We start from the raw sequence: 18,671 nt of genomic DNA on the forward strand, positions 1-18,671 counted from the left end.
GATTCGATTTTCTCATACGTAAAGATATATTTCCGTACGAGTAAGTTCACTATGTCGAAAAATTAGAAGATACATGTTTACCTCTGTGCGAATCGTTTTAGTTCGTTAACGGACAACACTGTATCCGAGAATGATTACGCGCATGCCATAAATGTAGCAGCGATTCTCCATTCGAATCCTCGGTGAATATAGTGACATGCACTTAAAAACAGATTGTTGGCCGATATTTTTAAGAATTTTCGCAACAGTTGCATCAGTTATGGACTCGATTCCGCGTATTATTACACACTACCAGGTTTTACGTGGGACATGATGTTGAAACATATTCGCGTCAATTTCAAACTTCTTACTGACGTTGACATGATTTTATTCATCGAATATGTTTGAGTTCAAACAGATACGCACAGGCCAATAAGTACAGTCGTACGATCCATCGAAACCGTTAACGTATCTAACAATCTATACGGTTGGGCAATGTGTCAACCATTGCCATACGCTGATTTTTGCTGAGTCGACGATGTAGATAATTTTGACGTTACGAATCGCAACAGATTCACCGACGGGTTACGTTCTCGAGATAGACTTGGAGTATTCGCAATATCTCCATGATGCGCATTTCGATTTCTGTCTAACGCGCGAGAAATCACCCAGCAAATGAGAGAAGAAGCTCCTCATGACATTGTATGATAAAAAGCGGTCACGGTCTCCGCATTACAAAAATCCATCGTATACTGCAATTCGTGCAATCTCTGTGGCTTCGCGAGTACAACGAACTCAATACAAATTTTAGAAAAGAATGAATTCGAGAAAAACTTATTCAAATTAATGAATAACGCGGTTTTCGGCAAGATCATGGAGAATGTGCGTAACTATATTTATATTAATGTGCAATACGTAATGCGTTGAGATGGGAGATACGATGTAGATGCAATGATCGTGAAATCAAACTTTCACAGAAGTGTTTTTTCTAGGAACCTGGTCGCAATAAAAATGCAGAAACTCGAGATGAAGTTCGACAAACCAATATATCAAATATCATGAGTATGTGTATCCTCCGATATATCAAAAACGTGTTTGTACGAATTTCACCACGAGTACATGTTATCGCTCTTTCATGAAAAATTATGTATACCGACACGGATAGCCTTATTTATCACATTGAGTGAGACAATGTTTACGCTGTTATGAAACGCGATATCAATAGATTCGATACGAGCGATCAACAGTGCTTACGACATTCTGCTAGTATAATAAATAAAAAAGTTCTCGGTTTAATGAAAGATGAAAACCACAGAGTGATCACGATTGAATTCGAAAATGTACGTCGATGGCAAAAAAGATATTAAAAAGGTAAAGGGACATCAAGAGCAACGTTGTAGCGACATCCATAACGTTCAATGATTATACGCGGTGTCTCAATGACACAAATGAAATAACGTGCAGACAGTCGTGCATAAGATGGAAATTGAACGAAATATATACCATATCCGAAACGAAAATCGCTCTGAGTCCATACGACGATAAGCGGTACATTGTTCCAGATTCTACCGACACGCTGCCATGGAGACATTATAAAATATTATAAATTAATTTCTTTTTTTCATATTTTTTATGTATTTTTTTTATTAATAAAAACACTTGTATATGATGTATAATATGTTTAATATGTATATTATGTATAGTATGATATGTATACGTACATATGTATGTATATGAATATGTATGTGTATGTATATGTATATGAATCTGTAATATCTGTAATGTGTATAACATGTGCGTTTATATTTGATAAATATTTACATAGAGAAAAAAAAATAATTATACAATTTGTAATAAATTTTATTTTTATAATACACTATCCTTGTGTATCCAAGAATTGTGCGAATTATCATATTTCAGCCATTTCACGTAAACCTTGTCTTCTTTTTTACACAACATCTTTTCAACTACGTATACGTCGTGATTAGCGATGCAATGCAACTCATACACAAAGAATCCTCCAGCGATCGGTTTTCCACGTAATCTTCCTTAGATAGGTCATAGGATTAATTTTCTGTATTTTGGAGGATTCTAAACACCTCCGTGGTCCAATTTGATGTGTAATCTTTCTCGAAGATCATCTTGAATTTGCTCACACGTACCGAGTCACCCATTTTGAATTGCGACGACCGGTAGCATTACGCTACTGTACCCTGTTTAAGAATTTGTCAGCAATCGTGGGAGTCATATCGATGGGTCGCATATCGATAGTTCGATGCTTTCGCGCATTGTACTCAGACACGAGAGGTAGAAGTAAGTCGATCCATTTATAATTTCCATTGTGCGTAAATTGTTTCCACATATCGTTTTTCAATGTACGATTGAACCATTCAACGACAGATGCCTTCATTATGAAATATGTTGAATAATGAATAATGATTAATGTTGTGTTTTTTCAAGAGTTTTTGCGTTGTAAAATTCTTTTCTCATATCGGTTTGCAAATTTTTCGAACATCTTCCATCATCTCGAATTATCTTTGCGATCGCTGTAGCCACCTCATTTCCACTCTTGGTTTTCAGTAGTACAGCTCATGCATACTTACTCAACACATCGATAACGGTGAGAATGTGGTAACCTTTGTTGAATTGTGTAAGAGCACATCTCACCATATCAGCCTGTTACAGGTCATCGTATCCATCATAAACTATGACACGTCTGCGTGGAAAATTTTTTCTCGCCGGAGCGTGCAGTTCTTCCACCAGTCGCCACTTTTCGAGGCTTTTCTTCTCAAACATGTTACGTTATGTTATGATTATTGCTGTATAATGCATAAAATATCACAAAGTTCTTACGAAAACATTATTCATCGGTATTTCGATGTCAACTAAAATGACTATGTATCCCGCTTCAATTTAATAAAGCCAGTTTTACGAAGCTCCTCAATAATAGACAATATTTCGCTATCGTGGGCGTTGTGTCTTGCCTGACGCGATGCATCAAGCAATCGGAAACGATTCATTAGCTCGTCTCAATGAATAATCGATTTTATTTATTTATCATTTAAGGTCATGTTGCATTACACCTTTTCCGACTCTTTTATCTGACTTGTTGCTTAGATTCCTGACACGTGGCATGCCCGTTCTATTTTATCTGACTTCAAGAGTGCTATTATATTTTTATATTTGTATCCTTTGCTACTCACTATTGGATTATCCGCTTTATGACTGTGCCTGTGAGCATTCGTTGTCAACAGTATACTTTTGTACGTTAGTTTATTATCCTCTGTGTAAATAGTGTCATCAAGGATTCTTTTGAAAATTAATTCGTACAAACCATGTTGTACTTTACTCCATCACGATCACAAAGTCATTTATGTTTACATCAAATATTTGTCGCCGAGCATCGAGCCGTTCTCGTTGAAATATATGCCATAAATGTGACCGATTTCCTTCTTTCTATCACCACCGAGAAGCATGTTTATGTATTTTTGTCCAAGTGCCCCCAATTAATTATGCAACTCCTCACGAACTTGTCATATTTGTAAAGATTGTTTAACTAACGTTTCAAGCGATTCAATGGGCGTTTCACAAACGTCTTCGACTGAGGGAACGTGCGAACGTTCGTATGATAATTGAGTGCAGTTCAGGCGATGCATAATTGGAATTCGACGTAATGTTCGATTCTTTTGTACGTCATTTTTTAGACGATGGTATTAATTGAATTATCCAGAAGCTATCATCATTATCATCTTCATCATCATGAACATCTTCAGATTTTCTTTTCTTAATATTTTTATCCTTTATAACGTTGACTTCTTTCTTAATTAGTTATCTATTCAGATTCATCATTAGCGGTGTTCTCTGTATGACAATCTGTTTCAAAGATTCAACGGTAAGCTTAAAGTGTTTCTCCAATGCTGTAGCTTCATCTATTTTGCCGGTTTTTAAAGTGCGATACTTTTTATGAATCAAATCACTCATTTTCGCAATTTGTTTCGCTATCTTCTCGCGAGCTTTGAGTTTTTGGCTGTTATCCATGTTACACTCGAAAAGAAATGTGTAGTTGATGTATTGACAACAACTAACAACGTTAAGGTATGCATACTCATTAAATCCTTTTCTATATCGTCCATTCATAAGCGCACTGTCTATCACTACGAATCCATACTTTTGTTGCCAACAACACAGTTCGCAGAAATTCTCATAAAACATGTCGGTGTTTACATGATCATTGTATGTTTCAAATTGATATCATTCTGTTTGAACAGGATCAACAGATTTGCATTGTCGCGTATATCAGGTATGTAAATATGAAACCGGAATTTTTTTATAGAAAATACACGTTTATTGCATGAAAATGATAAAAAATATTTTATTCGAAGTATTGCCCATGAGTAGCTATACATTTTCCACCTGACAATTTGTGAATGCCACGTCAAAAAAATTGTTGCTCTTTTGAGTCAAACCAGTCATCTAGCCATTTTCGTACATCTTCGTAAGAAGTGAAGCGCTGCTGAGCAAGTGCGTGTCCCATCGATGCAAATGAATGGTAATCGGATGGAACCAAGTCTGGTGAGTAAGCCGCATGCGAAAATATTTCCCAACCAAATGCCTCAATCGTTTCCTTGACCAGTTTTGCTGTGTGTGATGGTGCATTATAATGAAGCAAAATCACTTCGTGTTGCATTTTTTGATATTCCGATCGTTTTTTACACAAAGCTTGATTCAAATTGATCATTTGTTGTCGGTAGCGTTCAGTATTAACGCTAGCAGTATTTTCGCCAGGTTTTAGCAGCTCATAAGATCACACCTTTCTGATCCCACCAAACACAGAGCATTGTCATCCGTCCATAGCGATTTGGCCTTGCAGTCGATATCGATAGTTCGCCTGGAGTTACCCATGATCTTTTACGCTTAGGATTCTCAAAATATATCCACTCTTCATCGCCAGTCATAATTCGATGGAGAAATGACTTTCTTTTGTATCTGGCGAGCAGCATTTCGCAAGTGGTTTTTCGGTTTTCCTGCTGTCTTTCATTCAGTTCATGTGGAACCTATTTTCCCATCTTCTGGATCTTTCCCATGGATTTCAAACATATGGAGACGGTTTCTCGTGTTCACATTCAATTGATCCGCGAGTTGTTGTTGAGTTTGAGCGTCATCCTCATCCAACAATGCTTGCAATTCGTTGTCTTCAAACTTTTTCGGTGGTTTTCCACGTTCTTCGTTTCTCAAAATCGCTACTTTTGAATTTTTTAAATCACTCAAAGCACTGTGATTTACCAAGAGCATGCTCACCATAAGCTTCGACAAACATTTGATGCGATTCTGCAGTTTTCTTCAAATGGTAACAGAAAATCAATGCTGTCTGCAAATCGTAGTTTCCAGGTACAAAATTCGACATGTTCTATTACAAATATACTGTTGTATGAAACTTGTATTGTTGTGAGTTGAAAATCTTTGTCAGATGTCAGAACAAGGAAATGGCGCTGTCTGACGGCAACTACATTGATAGCTATGGCCGTCTATTGGGCTAAAATTCCGGTTTCATATTTACATACCTGGTAAAGGGAAGCGCAGGAAACTAAATTTCTGCGGATCAAAAAATCACACATACAGGAACATTGTCCTATCTTCATTTTGTGTTCGCACCCATTTTAATTTTGATTTACATTTTCGCCTTTCTGTATAATAAAAAATTAAAATCTAGATACCAGGTGTATAAGCTTAAATTCGCTGTTTTTTAGAAAAACACATTTTTTTTTCCTAGAAAGCAAAAACAAATTTATTCAAAGTACTTGCCCTCGCTAACTATACATTTTTCCCATCTTTTGGGCAATTTGTGTATACCACGCCAAAAAAATTCATCACCTTTCGAGGCAAACCACTCATCAAGCCATTTTTCGGATGTCTTCGTAAGAATCGAAGTGCCGCTCAGCGAGCGCGTGGCCCATCGACGAAAACAGGTGATAGTCAGAAGGTGCCAGGTCTGGTGAGTAAGCGGGATGGGGTAGCACTTTCCAGTTGAGTGTCTCCAAATAGTTTTGGATCATTGTTGACATGTGCGATGGTGCGTTGTCGAGGAGGAAAATCAGCTTATCATGTCTTTTCCGATAATGCGGCCTTTTTTCACGCAGAGCACGATGCAATTTGATCAGTTGTTGGTGGTAGCAGTGAGCATTAACAGTTTCACCAGATTTTAACAGCTCGTAGTAGATGACACCCTCCTGATCCTACCAAACGCACAGCATCGTCTTCCGTCTGAAGCGATTTGATCTTGAGGAAGATGTTGATGATTGGGCGGGATCAACCCAAGATATGCGGAATTTAGGATTCTGAAAATAGATCCACTTTTCATCGCCTATCACAATCTGATGCAGAAACGAGTTTCTTTTTTGTCTGGCAAGCAGAATTTGGCATGTGTTTTGGCGTCGCTCCATCTGCCTATCGTTCAATTTATGTGGCACCCATTTTCCGATCTTTTGAACCTTCCCCATGGCATGTAGCCGCATGAAAATGCTTGAGAAATACCCAATTGCTCGGCAAGCATTTTTTGCAATTGAGTATCGTCCTCGTCCAAAAGAGCCTGCAATTGATAGTCCTCAACCTTCCTGGGCCGATTTTCATACTTCTTGTCACTCAGATCAAAATTGTCGTCATTGAACCGGCGAAACCAATTTTTGCATGTTGTTTCTGATAAAGCATTGTCGCCATAGGCCTTTACAAGCATTCGATGCGATTCGGCAGCCGATTTCTTCAAATTGAAACAGAAAAGCAAAGCTTCTCGCATATGCTTTTTTTTAGCAAAAACATAATTACGAAAAAAAAAATGCATGTTGCTGTATGAAATTGCTGATGATGTACACTGGTTAATGACAGATGTCAAACACATAAAAAAAAGTGTGTTGTGTGCCCAGAGTAGCTTTGTACGCTCACTAATGCCACCTATGAACAAACAGCGGATTTAAGCTTATATACTACAATCTTAACTAATCAAGTTCTATCAAATTAAAAAGTAAAACAAAATGGTACTATTTTTTGTTATTTATACAAATTTATTTTTTTAAAAAAAGGTAAAAAAAGCGCTAAGCGTGAAGAATCACCAGTTTCACCAACACCAATTACTTAATTAGCCGTGGAACTGAATAATTGTGTTTGCTGTTTAGTAGAACTGATCACTTATGGTTGATAGTTAATCACTGATTTAGCTCAATCGAGTTGATGAAACCGGCTCTTTATATATAATATTAAATATCCAACCCAATTAATAATAGCTTTAATTTTTCTTCAAGGATATTGTCATTGAAGATCTTATTTCAATTAAGTAATGGTAACTTTAATTCTCTGTCAAAAATTATTACTCTTCGAAAAAAATTAATATATGAGAAATTAAAACCCAGATACTACAATCATAACTAATCAAGTTCTATCAAATTAAAAAGTAAAATACAAATGGTATTGTCTCTTGTTATTTAATTCTAATGATATGTATCATTCGTATAAAAGATTTCATATCAACAAAATTGGCGCCAAGTGAAATTCCTCAAAATTTTATATCATATTCGTAAAAGATTTGATATCATCAATTGGCGCCATTAAATTCCATGTAATTCGGATACCAAATTATATAAATAATATTAACTTCAATGATATGTTTAAATAATAAATAAATTTGAGCCAATTTGAGTCAATACTGGTTATTCGTGTATTTTATATTTATTTATTCATTTTATATTTATTTATTCAAAATGAATATTAAAACATATACGTTTCGATCTACAGTCAAGGTCTTCTTCTGTACAAAGAAATTTACTTAAACTATTAATTACAAAATTACATATGATAGCGCATAGGAGTATAAACTATTAACGTATAAAATACGAAAAAATTGTGAAAGTCCAAGTTAATCTTGATCATCAAATTACTACCAATTTAAAAAAGAAAGAGATTTTTTATTTTGAATATAAAATATACACGAATAACCAGTGTTGACTCAAATTGGCATTTTATTTCTTATTTTTTAGATTTTTCTTTAGAGCCTATTGATTATCTTGTTTTTAATGATATGTACCTGATTCCTTTAAAAGATTTGATATCAAGAGCGCAAAGTTAAATCCCATTTCTTTATACCATGCCAAATTAAATAAATGATGAATATTAATCTATTGACATGTATCATTTGTATAAAAGAATTAATATCGACAACTGTGGCGTCAAGTTAAATTCTCATTCCATCAAAATCAAAAGTAAAACCCAAGTGATACTATTTGTATTATTATTTAATTAATCCAAATGATACTATCTTTAATTGTTATGCAATGAAACATAAATATACGTATACCATATCTTATTGAAGAATCTTCCTATTCCAATCTAAATTGTTTAAATTCCTCTTAAATGAAATTATTATATCACAATTCATTCAAAGACATTTTCTCTTCCAACTAGTAGTTATTTAATTCCCCTTCAAAATATTATACAAAACATTATCACAAAATTGCATTACCTCGCTCAATTTAAGTGTTATCACAAAAATTAAAGAGTTAACCATATAAAACGAAAAAAATGTAATTTAAATAGAAAAATTTTTCATGTAAAAATGCTTGACGCTGCTTAGATATATATAAAGTAACATTCATTATTTATTTAATTTGACATGATATAAAAAAATGGGATTTAACTTTGCTAGTTCTTGATATCAAATCTTTTTTACGAATATTACATAAAATTTTGAGGAATTTCACTTGGCATCAATTTTGTTGATAAGAAATCTTTTATACAAATAATATATATCATTAGAGTTAAGTAAATAACAAGAGACAATACCATTTGTGTTTTACTTTTTAATTTGATAGAATTTAACTTGATTAGTTATGATTGTAGCATCTGGATTTTAATTTTTCATTAATTCTTTTCTAAGAGTAATAATTTTTTACGGAGAATTAAAATTAGGTTGATAATATAAATAAATAAGAAGACCTTCAATAAGAATATTCTTGAAAAAAAAGTAAAACTACTATTAATTGGATTGGATACTTAATATTATATACAAAAAGCCGGTTTCACTCAATTAAACTGAATGATTAACTGTTAATCATAAGTAGTCAATTCTATTAAACAGCAAACACAAACACAATTGGTCAATTCCACGACCAATTAAGTATTATAATTGGTGAAACCGGTCCAAATGATTCTTCACGAAAAGCACGCATGCTTAGCGCTTTTTTTTACTTTTTCTTAAAAAAGTAAGTTTATATAAATAACAAGAAATAATACCATTTGTGTTTTACTTTTTAATTTGAGAGAACTTAACTTGATTAAGTTAAGATTGTAGCATCTGTAGTCATATCATATGCGAGATTCAGTTCTCGGAATACATGGATTGAAAACAATACGTTTTCATCGGAAGTCTCATATTTGTTCCGATAGAACGGTAGAGACTTTGGAATTTCCGTATAACTATATACGCGAGATTCGATTCTCGGGATATGTGCATTGAAAACGATATGTCTGATCGGAAGTCTTATATTTGTTCCGATAGAACCGTAGAAACTTTGGAATTTTCGTATAGAGCCATATACGCGAGATTCGGTTCCCCGCATATGCGCATCGATATCCGAAGTTTCATATTTGTTCTGATAGAAAATCAGAAACTTCGGAAATACCACATAGAACTGTATCGTCTACACGATATCGAAAAAAGGAGATGCAAAACAATATGGTAGGTATCTGGATATTTTCATATTACTTCGGACAGATTCAAAATTATTAGGAAATTCTTATGAATCAGTATCTACATTACATTTTATGGTTTCGTATAAACCATATAAAAATTATGGTCTAGTGAAATGATTAATATGACTTTTAGTCATAATAGATACGATTGAAATATTCAGTAAAGTATCAGTATTCATCCTGAAAATACGGGAACAAAAACAAAATAGAAGCGATAAGGGACAGATAGATTTTAAATCTCTATCATACTCAATTCTATCAATTTTTTTAAGCAGGATAAGAAACTAGGCCACTTATAGCGAATTCGACATACATGCACTGACTCTGCTCTGATACGAGAGCGGTTTAATTGCACACTATAGCAATTGCTCACTGCCAATCACAACGACTTCTGGGACATAGGAAGTTTTAGGTTTTTTTTTTAGCGCTGTGATTGACTTGTGCGCAATTGGATAGTGAGCAATTGCCCTACACTCCTCTGATACTACCCTGACATGGTGTGAATACAAAACTTTGGTGCTATGTCAAACTGCACACTGTGCATCATAAACGTCAGCGCAACATTTCTTGAAATCGTTCAGTTCATTCGTTTGGTGGTAATGAATATTATAAATTCAGCACTATACTGGGTTAGTTTTCATTTGTCGACAATCTGAACACACTGATACAGTGCGCACAAGCCGAATGTGAGGCATTGAAAAAGTGCCAGACCACTAGTCCAGTTTATCGAATTCGCTGTTAGACACACTAGAAATTATCCAAAGAGCATTCGTAAATAGTATGTAATCAAAAATAAGAGAGAGGAAGATGATCAATCTCCTTCTCTTTCTATTAGTCGAATAGAAAGAGATAGACTGGCCTCTTCATGTATTATCTTTTTCATTTCCATTTCATCAATTTACATGATGATGCAGTCCGTGGGTGTTTTCCAACAATATACAGATGACAAAGTATAATACAGAATCATTACATCCTTGTTAATTGTTAATATTAAACGAAGATGAAACATTATGTTATACAGTATTGCTTATTAAAAAGCTTCCCAATCCCTGTATTCTGTATACTCGTTGTGCAATCATTATGTGCTCATAATGAGAGTTGCACAGATATTTTATGTAGTAAAAAAGCTCACATTGTATAACGAGTTACAGAGTACAGAAGGATCCACATTCTGTTCATGTCTACTGATAATTATCACTGTCGATAACTAACGATAATCAATGGCAAGGACTAGGAAAAAAGCTTGATTCTCATTGGCTGTCGTTACTTTACGACACTGATAACTGTCGGTAGACATGTACAGAATACCCAGAGTATGAATGTGTAAGACACGACAGTGGCTTTTTTCCAGCTAGGACACAAAACATTACATTATGTTCTACTGTGAAAGATACTTATTGGAACGCAGTTTAATTTTATAGTATCACCAGAATGCATTGTAGTCTTCCACTCTTATTCTCATAATTATATTTAGTGTATCAATAATAGATTTATGATTTTTATTTAGATTAATTTAAATTATAATTTTTTAGAATTTTTCAGAATTTTTAATTAAAAATTTTATTGCAAAATAAATACGGCTATCAAATAACTTTTCGAAAAGTTGGTAACATTGACATATTTTATTTTACGTTTATATTTAGCTTTTGAGTGTTTAATAACGTACACAGGTGACACAGTGTAAGGGAAAGGACTCCGAATTTGAGTTAGCTTCCTCAGCTTAATATAACAATTAAATAATACCGTTTCGTATTAAATAATATGAAATTTTTCGATGGTATGTCGAATGTGATTCAACCAGTAAGGATTTCATTTGACTCCTATTGCCTTGAATGATTTTCTTATTTAACTTCGTGTAAGACACAGTGTTAGGAGCTCCATACAATAAAAGGAACAGGGAAGAAAACAGAATAAGAATTTCAATTTCATCAGGAACTATGTATTCCACAATACACGATTTCTGATAGGTTGAAATTCTTATTCTTTATTCTCGAAAAATTTCGGTGATGTTTACGTGTTTGTAATATATTATTTAATTATTATTATATTAAGCCGAGGATAGCTCAAATTCGGAGTCGTTCTTTAAATCTTATTGTAATTAAATGTATGTAATTTCGTTTCAAAAACAACTTGTGTTTGACTCCTATTGCCTTGAATGATTTCCCTTTTTAGATTTAAATTTATCAAAGGATAAATTCCCTTTTTAGATTTAAATTTATCAAAGGAATCTTTTAATATTTAACATTTTAGGTTAAATTATTTTATCTTCTTATACAAAGTATTTCACTATGACAGTGTTACACTGCTCGACATTGTCAAAAGCTAAATACAAGCGTGTAAAATATGTCAATGTTACCAATTTTTCAAAAAGTTATTTGATAACCGTACTTATTTTGCAATAAAATCTTCAAAAATCGCTAATTCTCAAAAAATTATAACTTAAGTCTAAATAAAAATTATAAATCTATTATTGATATAGTAAATATAATTATAAGAATAAGAATGGAAGACTACAATGCATTCTGGTGTTACACTATGAAACTAAACTGCATTCCAAGTACAGTGGAACATAATATAACATCTCTATATCCTAGCTGGAAAACAGTGCATTGCTCAAACTGTAAAGTTGTTTTTCAGCTAGGACAGAGACTGTATTAGACTTGTTAAAATGCAGTTTAGTTTCATAGTGTAACACCAGAATACATTGTAGTCTTCCATTCTTATTCTTATAATTATATTTACTGTATCAATAATAGATTTATGATTTTTATTTAGACTTAAGTTATAATTTTTTGAGAATTAGCGATTTTTGAAGATTTTATTGCAAAATAAGTATGGTTATCAAATAACTTTTTGAAAAATTGGTAACATTGACATATTTTATACTCTTGTATTACAGTGTCGAACAGTATAACACTGTCATAGTTGGTATACTTTATGTAAGACACATTGTTATACTGTCTTATTTGTGTATGTTGTTAGAAAATACTTCAAAAAGTTAAATACAAGTGTGTAAAATGTGTCAATGTTATCAACTTTTCAAAAACTTATTTGGTAGCCATACTTATTTTGTAATAAAACCTTCAAAAATCACTAAAATTCTGAAAAAATTATAACTTAAGTCTAAATAAAAATCATAAATCTATTGATACACTAAATATAAGAATATAATTATAAGAATAGAAGACTGCAAGCAATTTTGATGTTACAATATGAAACTGAACTACGTTTCAACAAGTATCTTACACAGTAAAACACAGTGTAACGTCTCTGTGTCTTAGCTGGAAAACAGCTTTTTAGTGTAACACTGTGTCGTAGTTAGAATACTTTATGTAAGACAGTGTTACACTGTGTCACTTATACACATTGTTGGAAAACACCTCATGTCTTTAAAATTATCTAATGTCTTCTTTTTTGGCGCCTCTGATGTTTCGGCTCTAGGACTTGAGAGTCAAAAGTTCATAGATAAACGCGCTATATATTTTTGTGCATATATATTTTTGTTGAAGAATTGTTTCAATGGCAATTAATTCTTCTAATGAATGGAGAGAACTATTTTTATAAAGGAACTCTTCAACCAACCGGTTTACACTGCGATTAACTAATCAATTGCAAATAATAATAATATTTTGTTAACACAAAAATTATTAATTTTTCATTTAATACATAAAAAGATAGATTAACGAATCGTATTGCTGTTTTGAACAATCCTGCCGGTTAAATTAATCGCTAATCGAGTTTATATGAGTTCGGTTGAAATCGTGAATCTAAACGAGCTAAATATCCGTGTCTTAAATTTACTTCTTCCTCCAAACATTTGTTTTCCTCGTTAGCTATTGGAATTCGGAAGCCATCCTGCCATCCCAGCTGATTTAGAATTATGTCTATATTACGCGTCGCCATGTGTCGAGATTCCACTAATCGTTCGTGACAATTTAATGACAGCAGAAATTCGAGATCTTCGATACAGCACAACCAGGTACAACATGACACCGTTTGTATTTAGTAGGTATAATAATTAACGACACATGAGCAAAAAGAAGGCCTAGTTTCCATCGAGCATTTGATACGGGTACTAACTAGTAACTTTCTATTGAATGATCTTAATTTCGGCGATATGTTGAAACATATACATGATATATGTATTTCATTAATCATTATGATGTATATTGTACAATGTACATTATTCTTTAAATACATCGCTGAAATTAAAATAACTTAATGGAAAGTTACTAGTTAGTACGTGTATCAAGTGTACGATATAAACTAGGCCTATTGAGTTTTTAAACCCTTTTTAAGCCTTGTGTCCATAATGCTAGGAATCCGTCCGAGTTCTCGATCCAAGGCCAGTATTTATAAGGTCTGTTTTTTATTGCTACACTCTGAATCGGTGCAATAAGTTGAAACGAAACAAATATATATTTGTTTCACTTTAATTTATTGCACTGTGTGTACCAGTTCAAAAAGAGCAGTAATAAAAAACAAACCTATTGTAAGTTCTTATACTTAAGACCGTCTTAAGTTCAAAACCACACCTTCCGGCACATACTTTCCGTAAAGTAAGGACCATTCCACTTGCATAGCCGCATAAACATGTGCATAAAGAAAATCATCCAATCACATTTCTGTCATAAAGATAAACATAAAATACGAAATACGATCCTGAGGCTGCAGCACAGACTTTTGCATAACGCATAACGTACAGTGCATAAATGAATCAACTAATCAAAATCTTTCCTTTCCTCCTAGTCCATGAAAAAGAAGAATTTCGATTGATTGATTCCCTTATGCACTATACATTGGCTGTGGTCATAAAGCGAGGAGCACAGACGTTTTGCATAACGCATAAAACATAAAGCATAAGAAAATAAACCATAAGAGTCTTTTATTTTATGAAATGAAAGGAAAATTCTTAGGGACTCCACACAGTAAAAGGAACAGAGAACAGAGAATAAAAATTTCAATCTGTCAGAAACTGTATATTCCACAATACATAATTTCTGATAGATTGAATTTCTTATTCTCTATTTTCTGTTCCTTTGATTGTGTGGAGCCCCTAAGAATCAGCCAATTAGAATTAAGAATTCAAAAGAATTCTCTATGATTGGCTTACGGTACGTGTTATAATTACTGTTACGAAAAGTGCCATGGCCTTCAGTCTTGAAATATTACGAACCAATCAAAGACGCATTAGCGTCTTAAGACATTACTTAAGACATTACTTAAGACAGTCTTGAAATAAGATTGACGATGAATACCGACTCAAGTTCTAGAATAGAAATAGTTGTACTTTGATGATTGTAGATAATATTATTTGAGTATATGATGTTAGCTATTTGCTGCCGCAAATCATAATTTATATAAATATTTTAAATCTCGAGAGATCGTGTGGACGCTTTTCTTTACTTTCCTTTTTCAAATTTAATAATTGCATCGATTAGAGACCTACTATTCTCCAACTAAAAAAAAAGTCATAATTTATATCAACATTAAGGTATTAAATTTACAAATGAATTTCTAATTTTTTAAATATATCAAATAAACAAATGAAATTCTAATTTTTTAAATATATCGAAATAAAAATAATATTTTAAAATAAATATAATAAGTTTCAAATAATTACAATAAGATGAAAATGAGCTCTTGAGATAACAAATAAATATAATTAGAAATTAATTCAGACGATTGAGAGCTTAAATGTGACGCAGTTATTCGAGCGTTATATGTAAATAGTATTTCTTAGATCTAAGGCTAAAATCCCATGAGGTATATTTATCGCGTATTGCGTAACCGCATAACCAATCAGAAGTAATCCGCTGTTGTGGTTTCGCGTTTTACTGATTATTGATTGATTACGCGGTTACGCGAAACGCGGTAAATCCATCTCATGGGATTCTAAACCTTAGGGCGCAAACATAGCGGAATAGTGGAACGAGAGCAGAACCAATCACGAGCGTTCCACAATTTTCGTTATGCGGTTTCGAATCTCTTCATCTCCATGGAGCGTAATGAGCGTAAGCGGGATCAACAAGTCCATAAATGACGTTTAAATATTGTATTTGTCATTCATTTTTTATTATCATGTATCTAAGTACAGAATTAAATGCATTTCTCATTATGATTTGTTCCGCTATTCCGCTGCATGGGTTTGCACCCTTACACGTACAAAATCGAACGTTTCGTCTCCGTTCATCATCAGTGATGTTCAAATATTAGTTTCAACATTCGCAATTGCAATCGTGTTTAATTTCAAGAATGCAGCATAGAGAGTCTCTTTAATTTCATCGTTGTGAAGTCTCTTTTTTAATTAGTAGCGGCTAAATGATCACTACTACAATCTTCGAATCGCACATTAAATATATTCAAGAAGAAATATGGATTTCAATCCATTCATTCATTTCAATCCATTTTCGTTTGTTGGGTATGAAAGTATAGAATCTTTTTTGTATGATTCTTCTAGAATGGATTTTCAATATTTAACAATCTATTGGATAAAGTATCTCCATATATTCAAAGACAAGATACAATTGTGCAAAAATACATTCTACAATTCAAAGACTATCTTTGAATCTAATGACTCTAATGACCGATTCGATAGACTGCACTAGTGCGCACTGAGTGCGAACTTTTTCGACACGCATTCGGGTTGTATGCATTACTGCGTTTAAATTGCCGTATTTGACAAATGAAAACTGACTCAGTGTAGTGCTGAATTTGTATTCAGACCAACCGAATAAACTAAATGAGTTCAAGAAATGTTGCACTGACATTTTTGTTAGTGTAGTTTGGTGTTCGAACAAACAAAAAGCAGCAAAAAATTACAAAATGATAGATAAAGAAAGATTAAAATTATTTATTATAAATGAATTATTAGAAACAAGTAGTAGCGATGATGAAATAGAAGATATGTTATGTGTAATAAAAGAAGAAAGGTCAAAAGTTAAAAATAATGAATACTCGTGAATGAATACTCGAACAAAGAAGTATATAATTATATATGATAAAAAACAAATACTTTTGATAATAAAAATATTTATGCTTATTATCATTAGTTGTAATATATGTTATTGGTTTCAAACTTAATTCTGTACCAGGTCACATTAATCCAATGTAGTTCTGCACTCGCATTGTGTTAGGACAGCACTGTGTCAGGGTAGCACTGTGTTAGGGCAGCACCATGTCAGAGCAGCACTAGACTACATCAATGCATATATGTAGAGAATACCCATAAGATTCTTAGCTGGAGAATCTTTTTGCAGCATGGAATTCGCAACAAAAGTACTAACTTATGCTTTTTCATTCCTGAAACAGTTAAGTCTTAAACACAATGCGAAGGAATAGCGATAGAAATAACACGATGTCAACCTATCAGAAAGTGTATATTCTAGTGTATCTGATTTCTGATAGATTGAAATCATGTTATTCTTATCGCTATCACTATTCCTTCGTATTGTATTTTAGACTTTAGAGTCATCTATAAAATACTAAAAAATGAATATTTAAAGGCAACTATTAAAATTATAATTTTTATTTCCTTGTATCGAATATATCATAAATATTAAAAATAATATTTACATACATAATAACTAATATACAATATTTTAGACTTCAGATATCGAAGAAAATGAATATCAATAGAAGAAAAATGAAATCATGTTGCTGATAATTATTTGAGACAATGGAATATGCCAAACTGCATCAGTGCAATGGATGGCAAGCGTTCTTGATTGTTTAATCTTATTGAGATAGTATAAATATTGTGATCTTAAATTATTGATCTTCTTTTTTGCAATTTTTATTGTTATTGGTTGTTTTGTGATCTCTGTATATTGATTGCGTATTATTTGTAAAACTTTTTCTCTTTTTACGATTGATACAATAACAATAAAGTTCGAACGTTATCTTTATCCACATTTTCCTTGAAAATTGATAATTATATTTTTTAATGCAGAAATTTATTATACTTCAATTATTTTGATTTACATTTTATAATTTTAATTTTGCTACAAGAACCCATCTAGTTCTGTCAGTTTAATTTATTGATTCTTGCTTATCAAAGGTTAGTAGAATATTCCTTCATTCAGTTATAGATTACGAAATCTCTACCATAATATCTACCATATCTACGTTTCTCATGTTGTCCAACATTGATTAGCTATTAAATAATGTTGACAATAAAGAATTGAATAAAAATGAAATAGCTAGTACGAAAAATGGGATAGGATGCATTTTTTTGAATAAGGGTTCTGTTCCAGATATTTATTCAAGTTGCCTACATCTACGATTCGAATTTTAGTAACTTTCTCTCTATTCGAGATCTCAGACTGATTTCTAGCATCGTGAACACAAGGTTTTACATCATAGACATAGTGACGTATTCAAAATGCGCTTTTATCTTTGAAATTCTATAGTATGCGTAATATAAATTATAATATTAATTATGCTAACATCGTTGTAAGCACGTTCTGAATACGGGCCAGTATCTCTAGATCGAGTTTTCGAGGAATGGGGGGGTATTCTTCATTTAGAAAAAGACACAGGCCCAAATTCATAGTCGTTTCTCAAATCTCAGCTCTCCAATCTCAAATCTCCAACCAAAATTTCAGTGCTAGCGTCTAATCATGAAATTGAATTCTTCGTGACTATTCGTGACTGAGCGGGAAATGCGAAAATAAAATAAAACGTGGTGACTAATGAGATTACAAAATATAACGGGTGAACATTTAGAAAATTTATTACTTAAAGAAAGTATCAGATAAAGAATTAAAATATTTATAATATATTTATAATATCTATAATATTTGTAATATATAAAATATTTATAATTTCTAGTGAAAAAATTTCGCTGAAAATATTCTACATTTTAGAGCATTTCAACGAAATTGCCGAAATTTCACTAACAGTGAATTTTTCATTTTAATGAAAAAGTTCAGTTATTCAAGTTCAGTTACTGAAAA

At 32.5% G+C, this 18,671-nt stretch overlaps 1 protein-coding gene across 2 annotated transcripts in view; it reads right to left on the reverse strand.

Moving 5' to 3' along the window:
* Positions 1 to 13,707, reverse strand: part of LOC108692028 (coiled-coil domain-containing protein 39) — a 121,482-nt gene extending 107,775 nt beyond the window's left edge. For both annotated transcript variants that reach the window (XM_018200123.1, XM_018200124.1), the window contains exon 1: positions 13,516 to 13,707. In XM_018200123.1, the coding sequence (XP_018055612.1) occupies positions 13,516 to 13,617 (102 nt within the window). In that variant the 5' untranslated portion in view covers positions 13,618 to 13,707. The remainder of the gene's footprint in view (positions 1 to 13,515) is intronic.
* Between the last annotated feature and the right edge of the window lie 4,964 nt (positions 13,708 to 18,671).

Source organism: Atta colombica, unplaced genomic scaffold (assembly GCF_001594045.1).
Source record: "Atta colombica isolate Treedump-2 unplaced genomic scaffold, Acol1.0 scaffold56, whole genome shotgun sequence".
Lineage (NCBI taxonomy): Eukaryota > Metazoa > Arthropoda > Insecta > Hymenoptera > Formicidae > Atta > Atta colombica.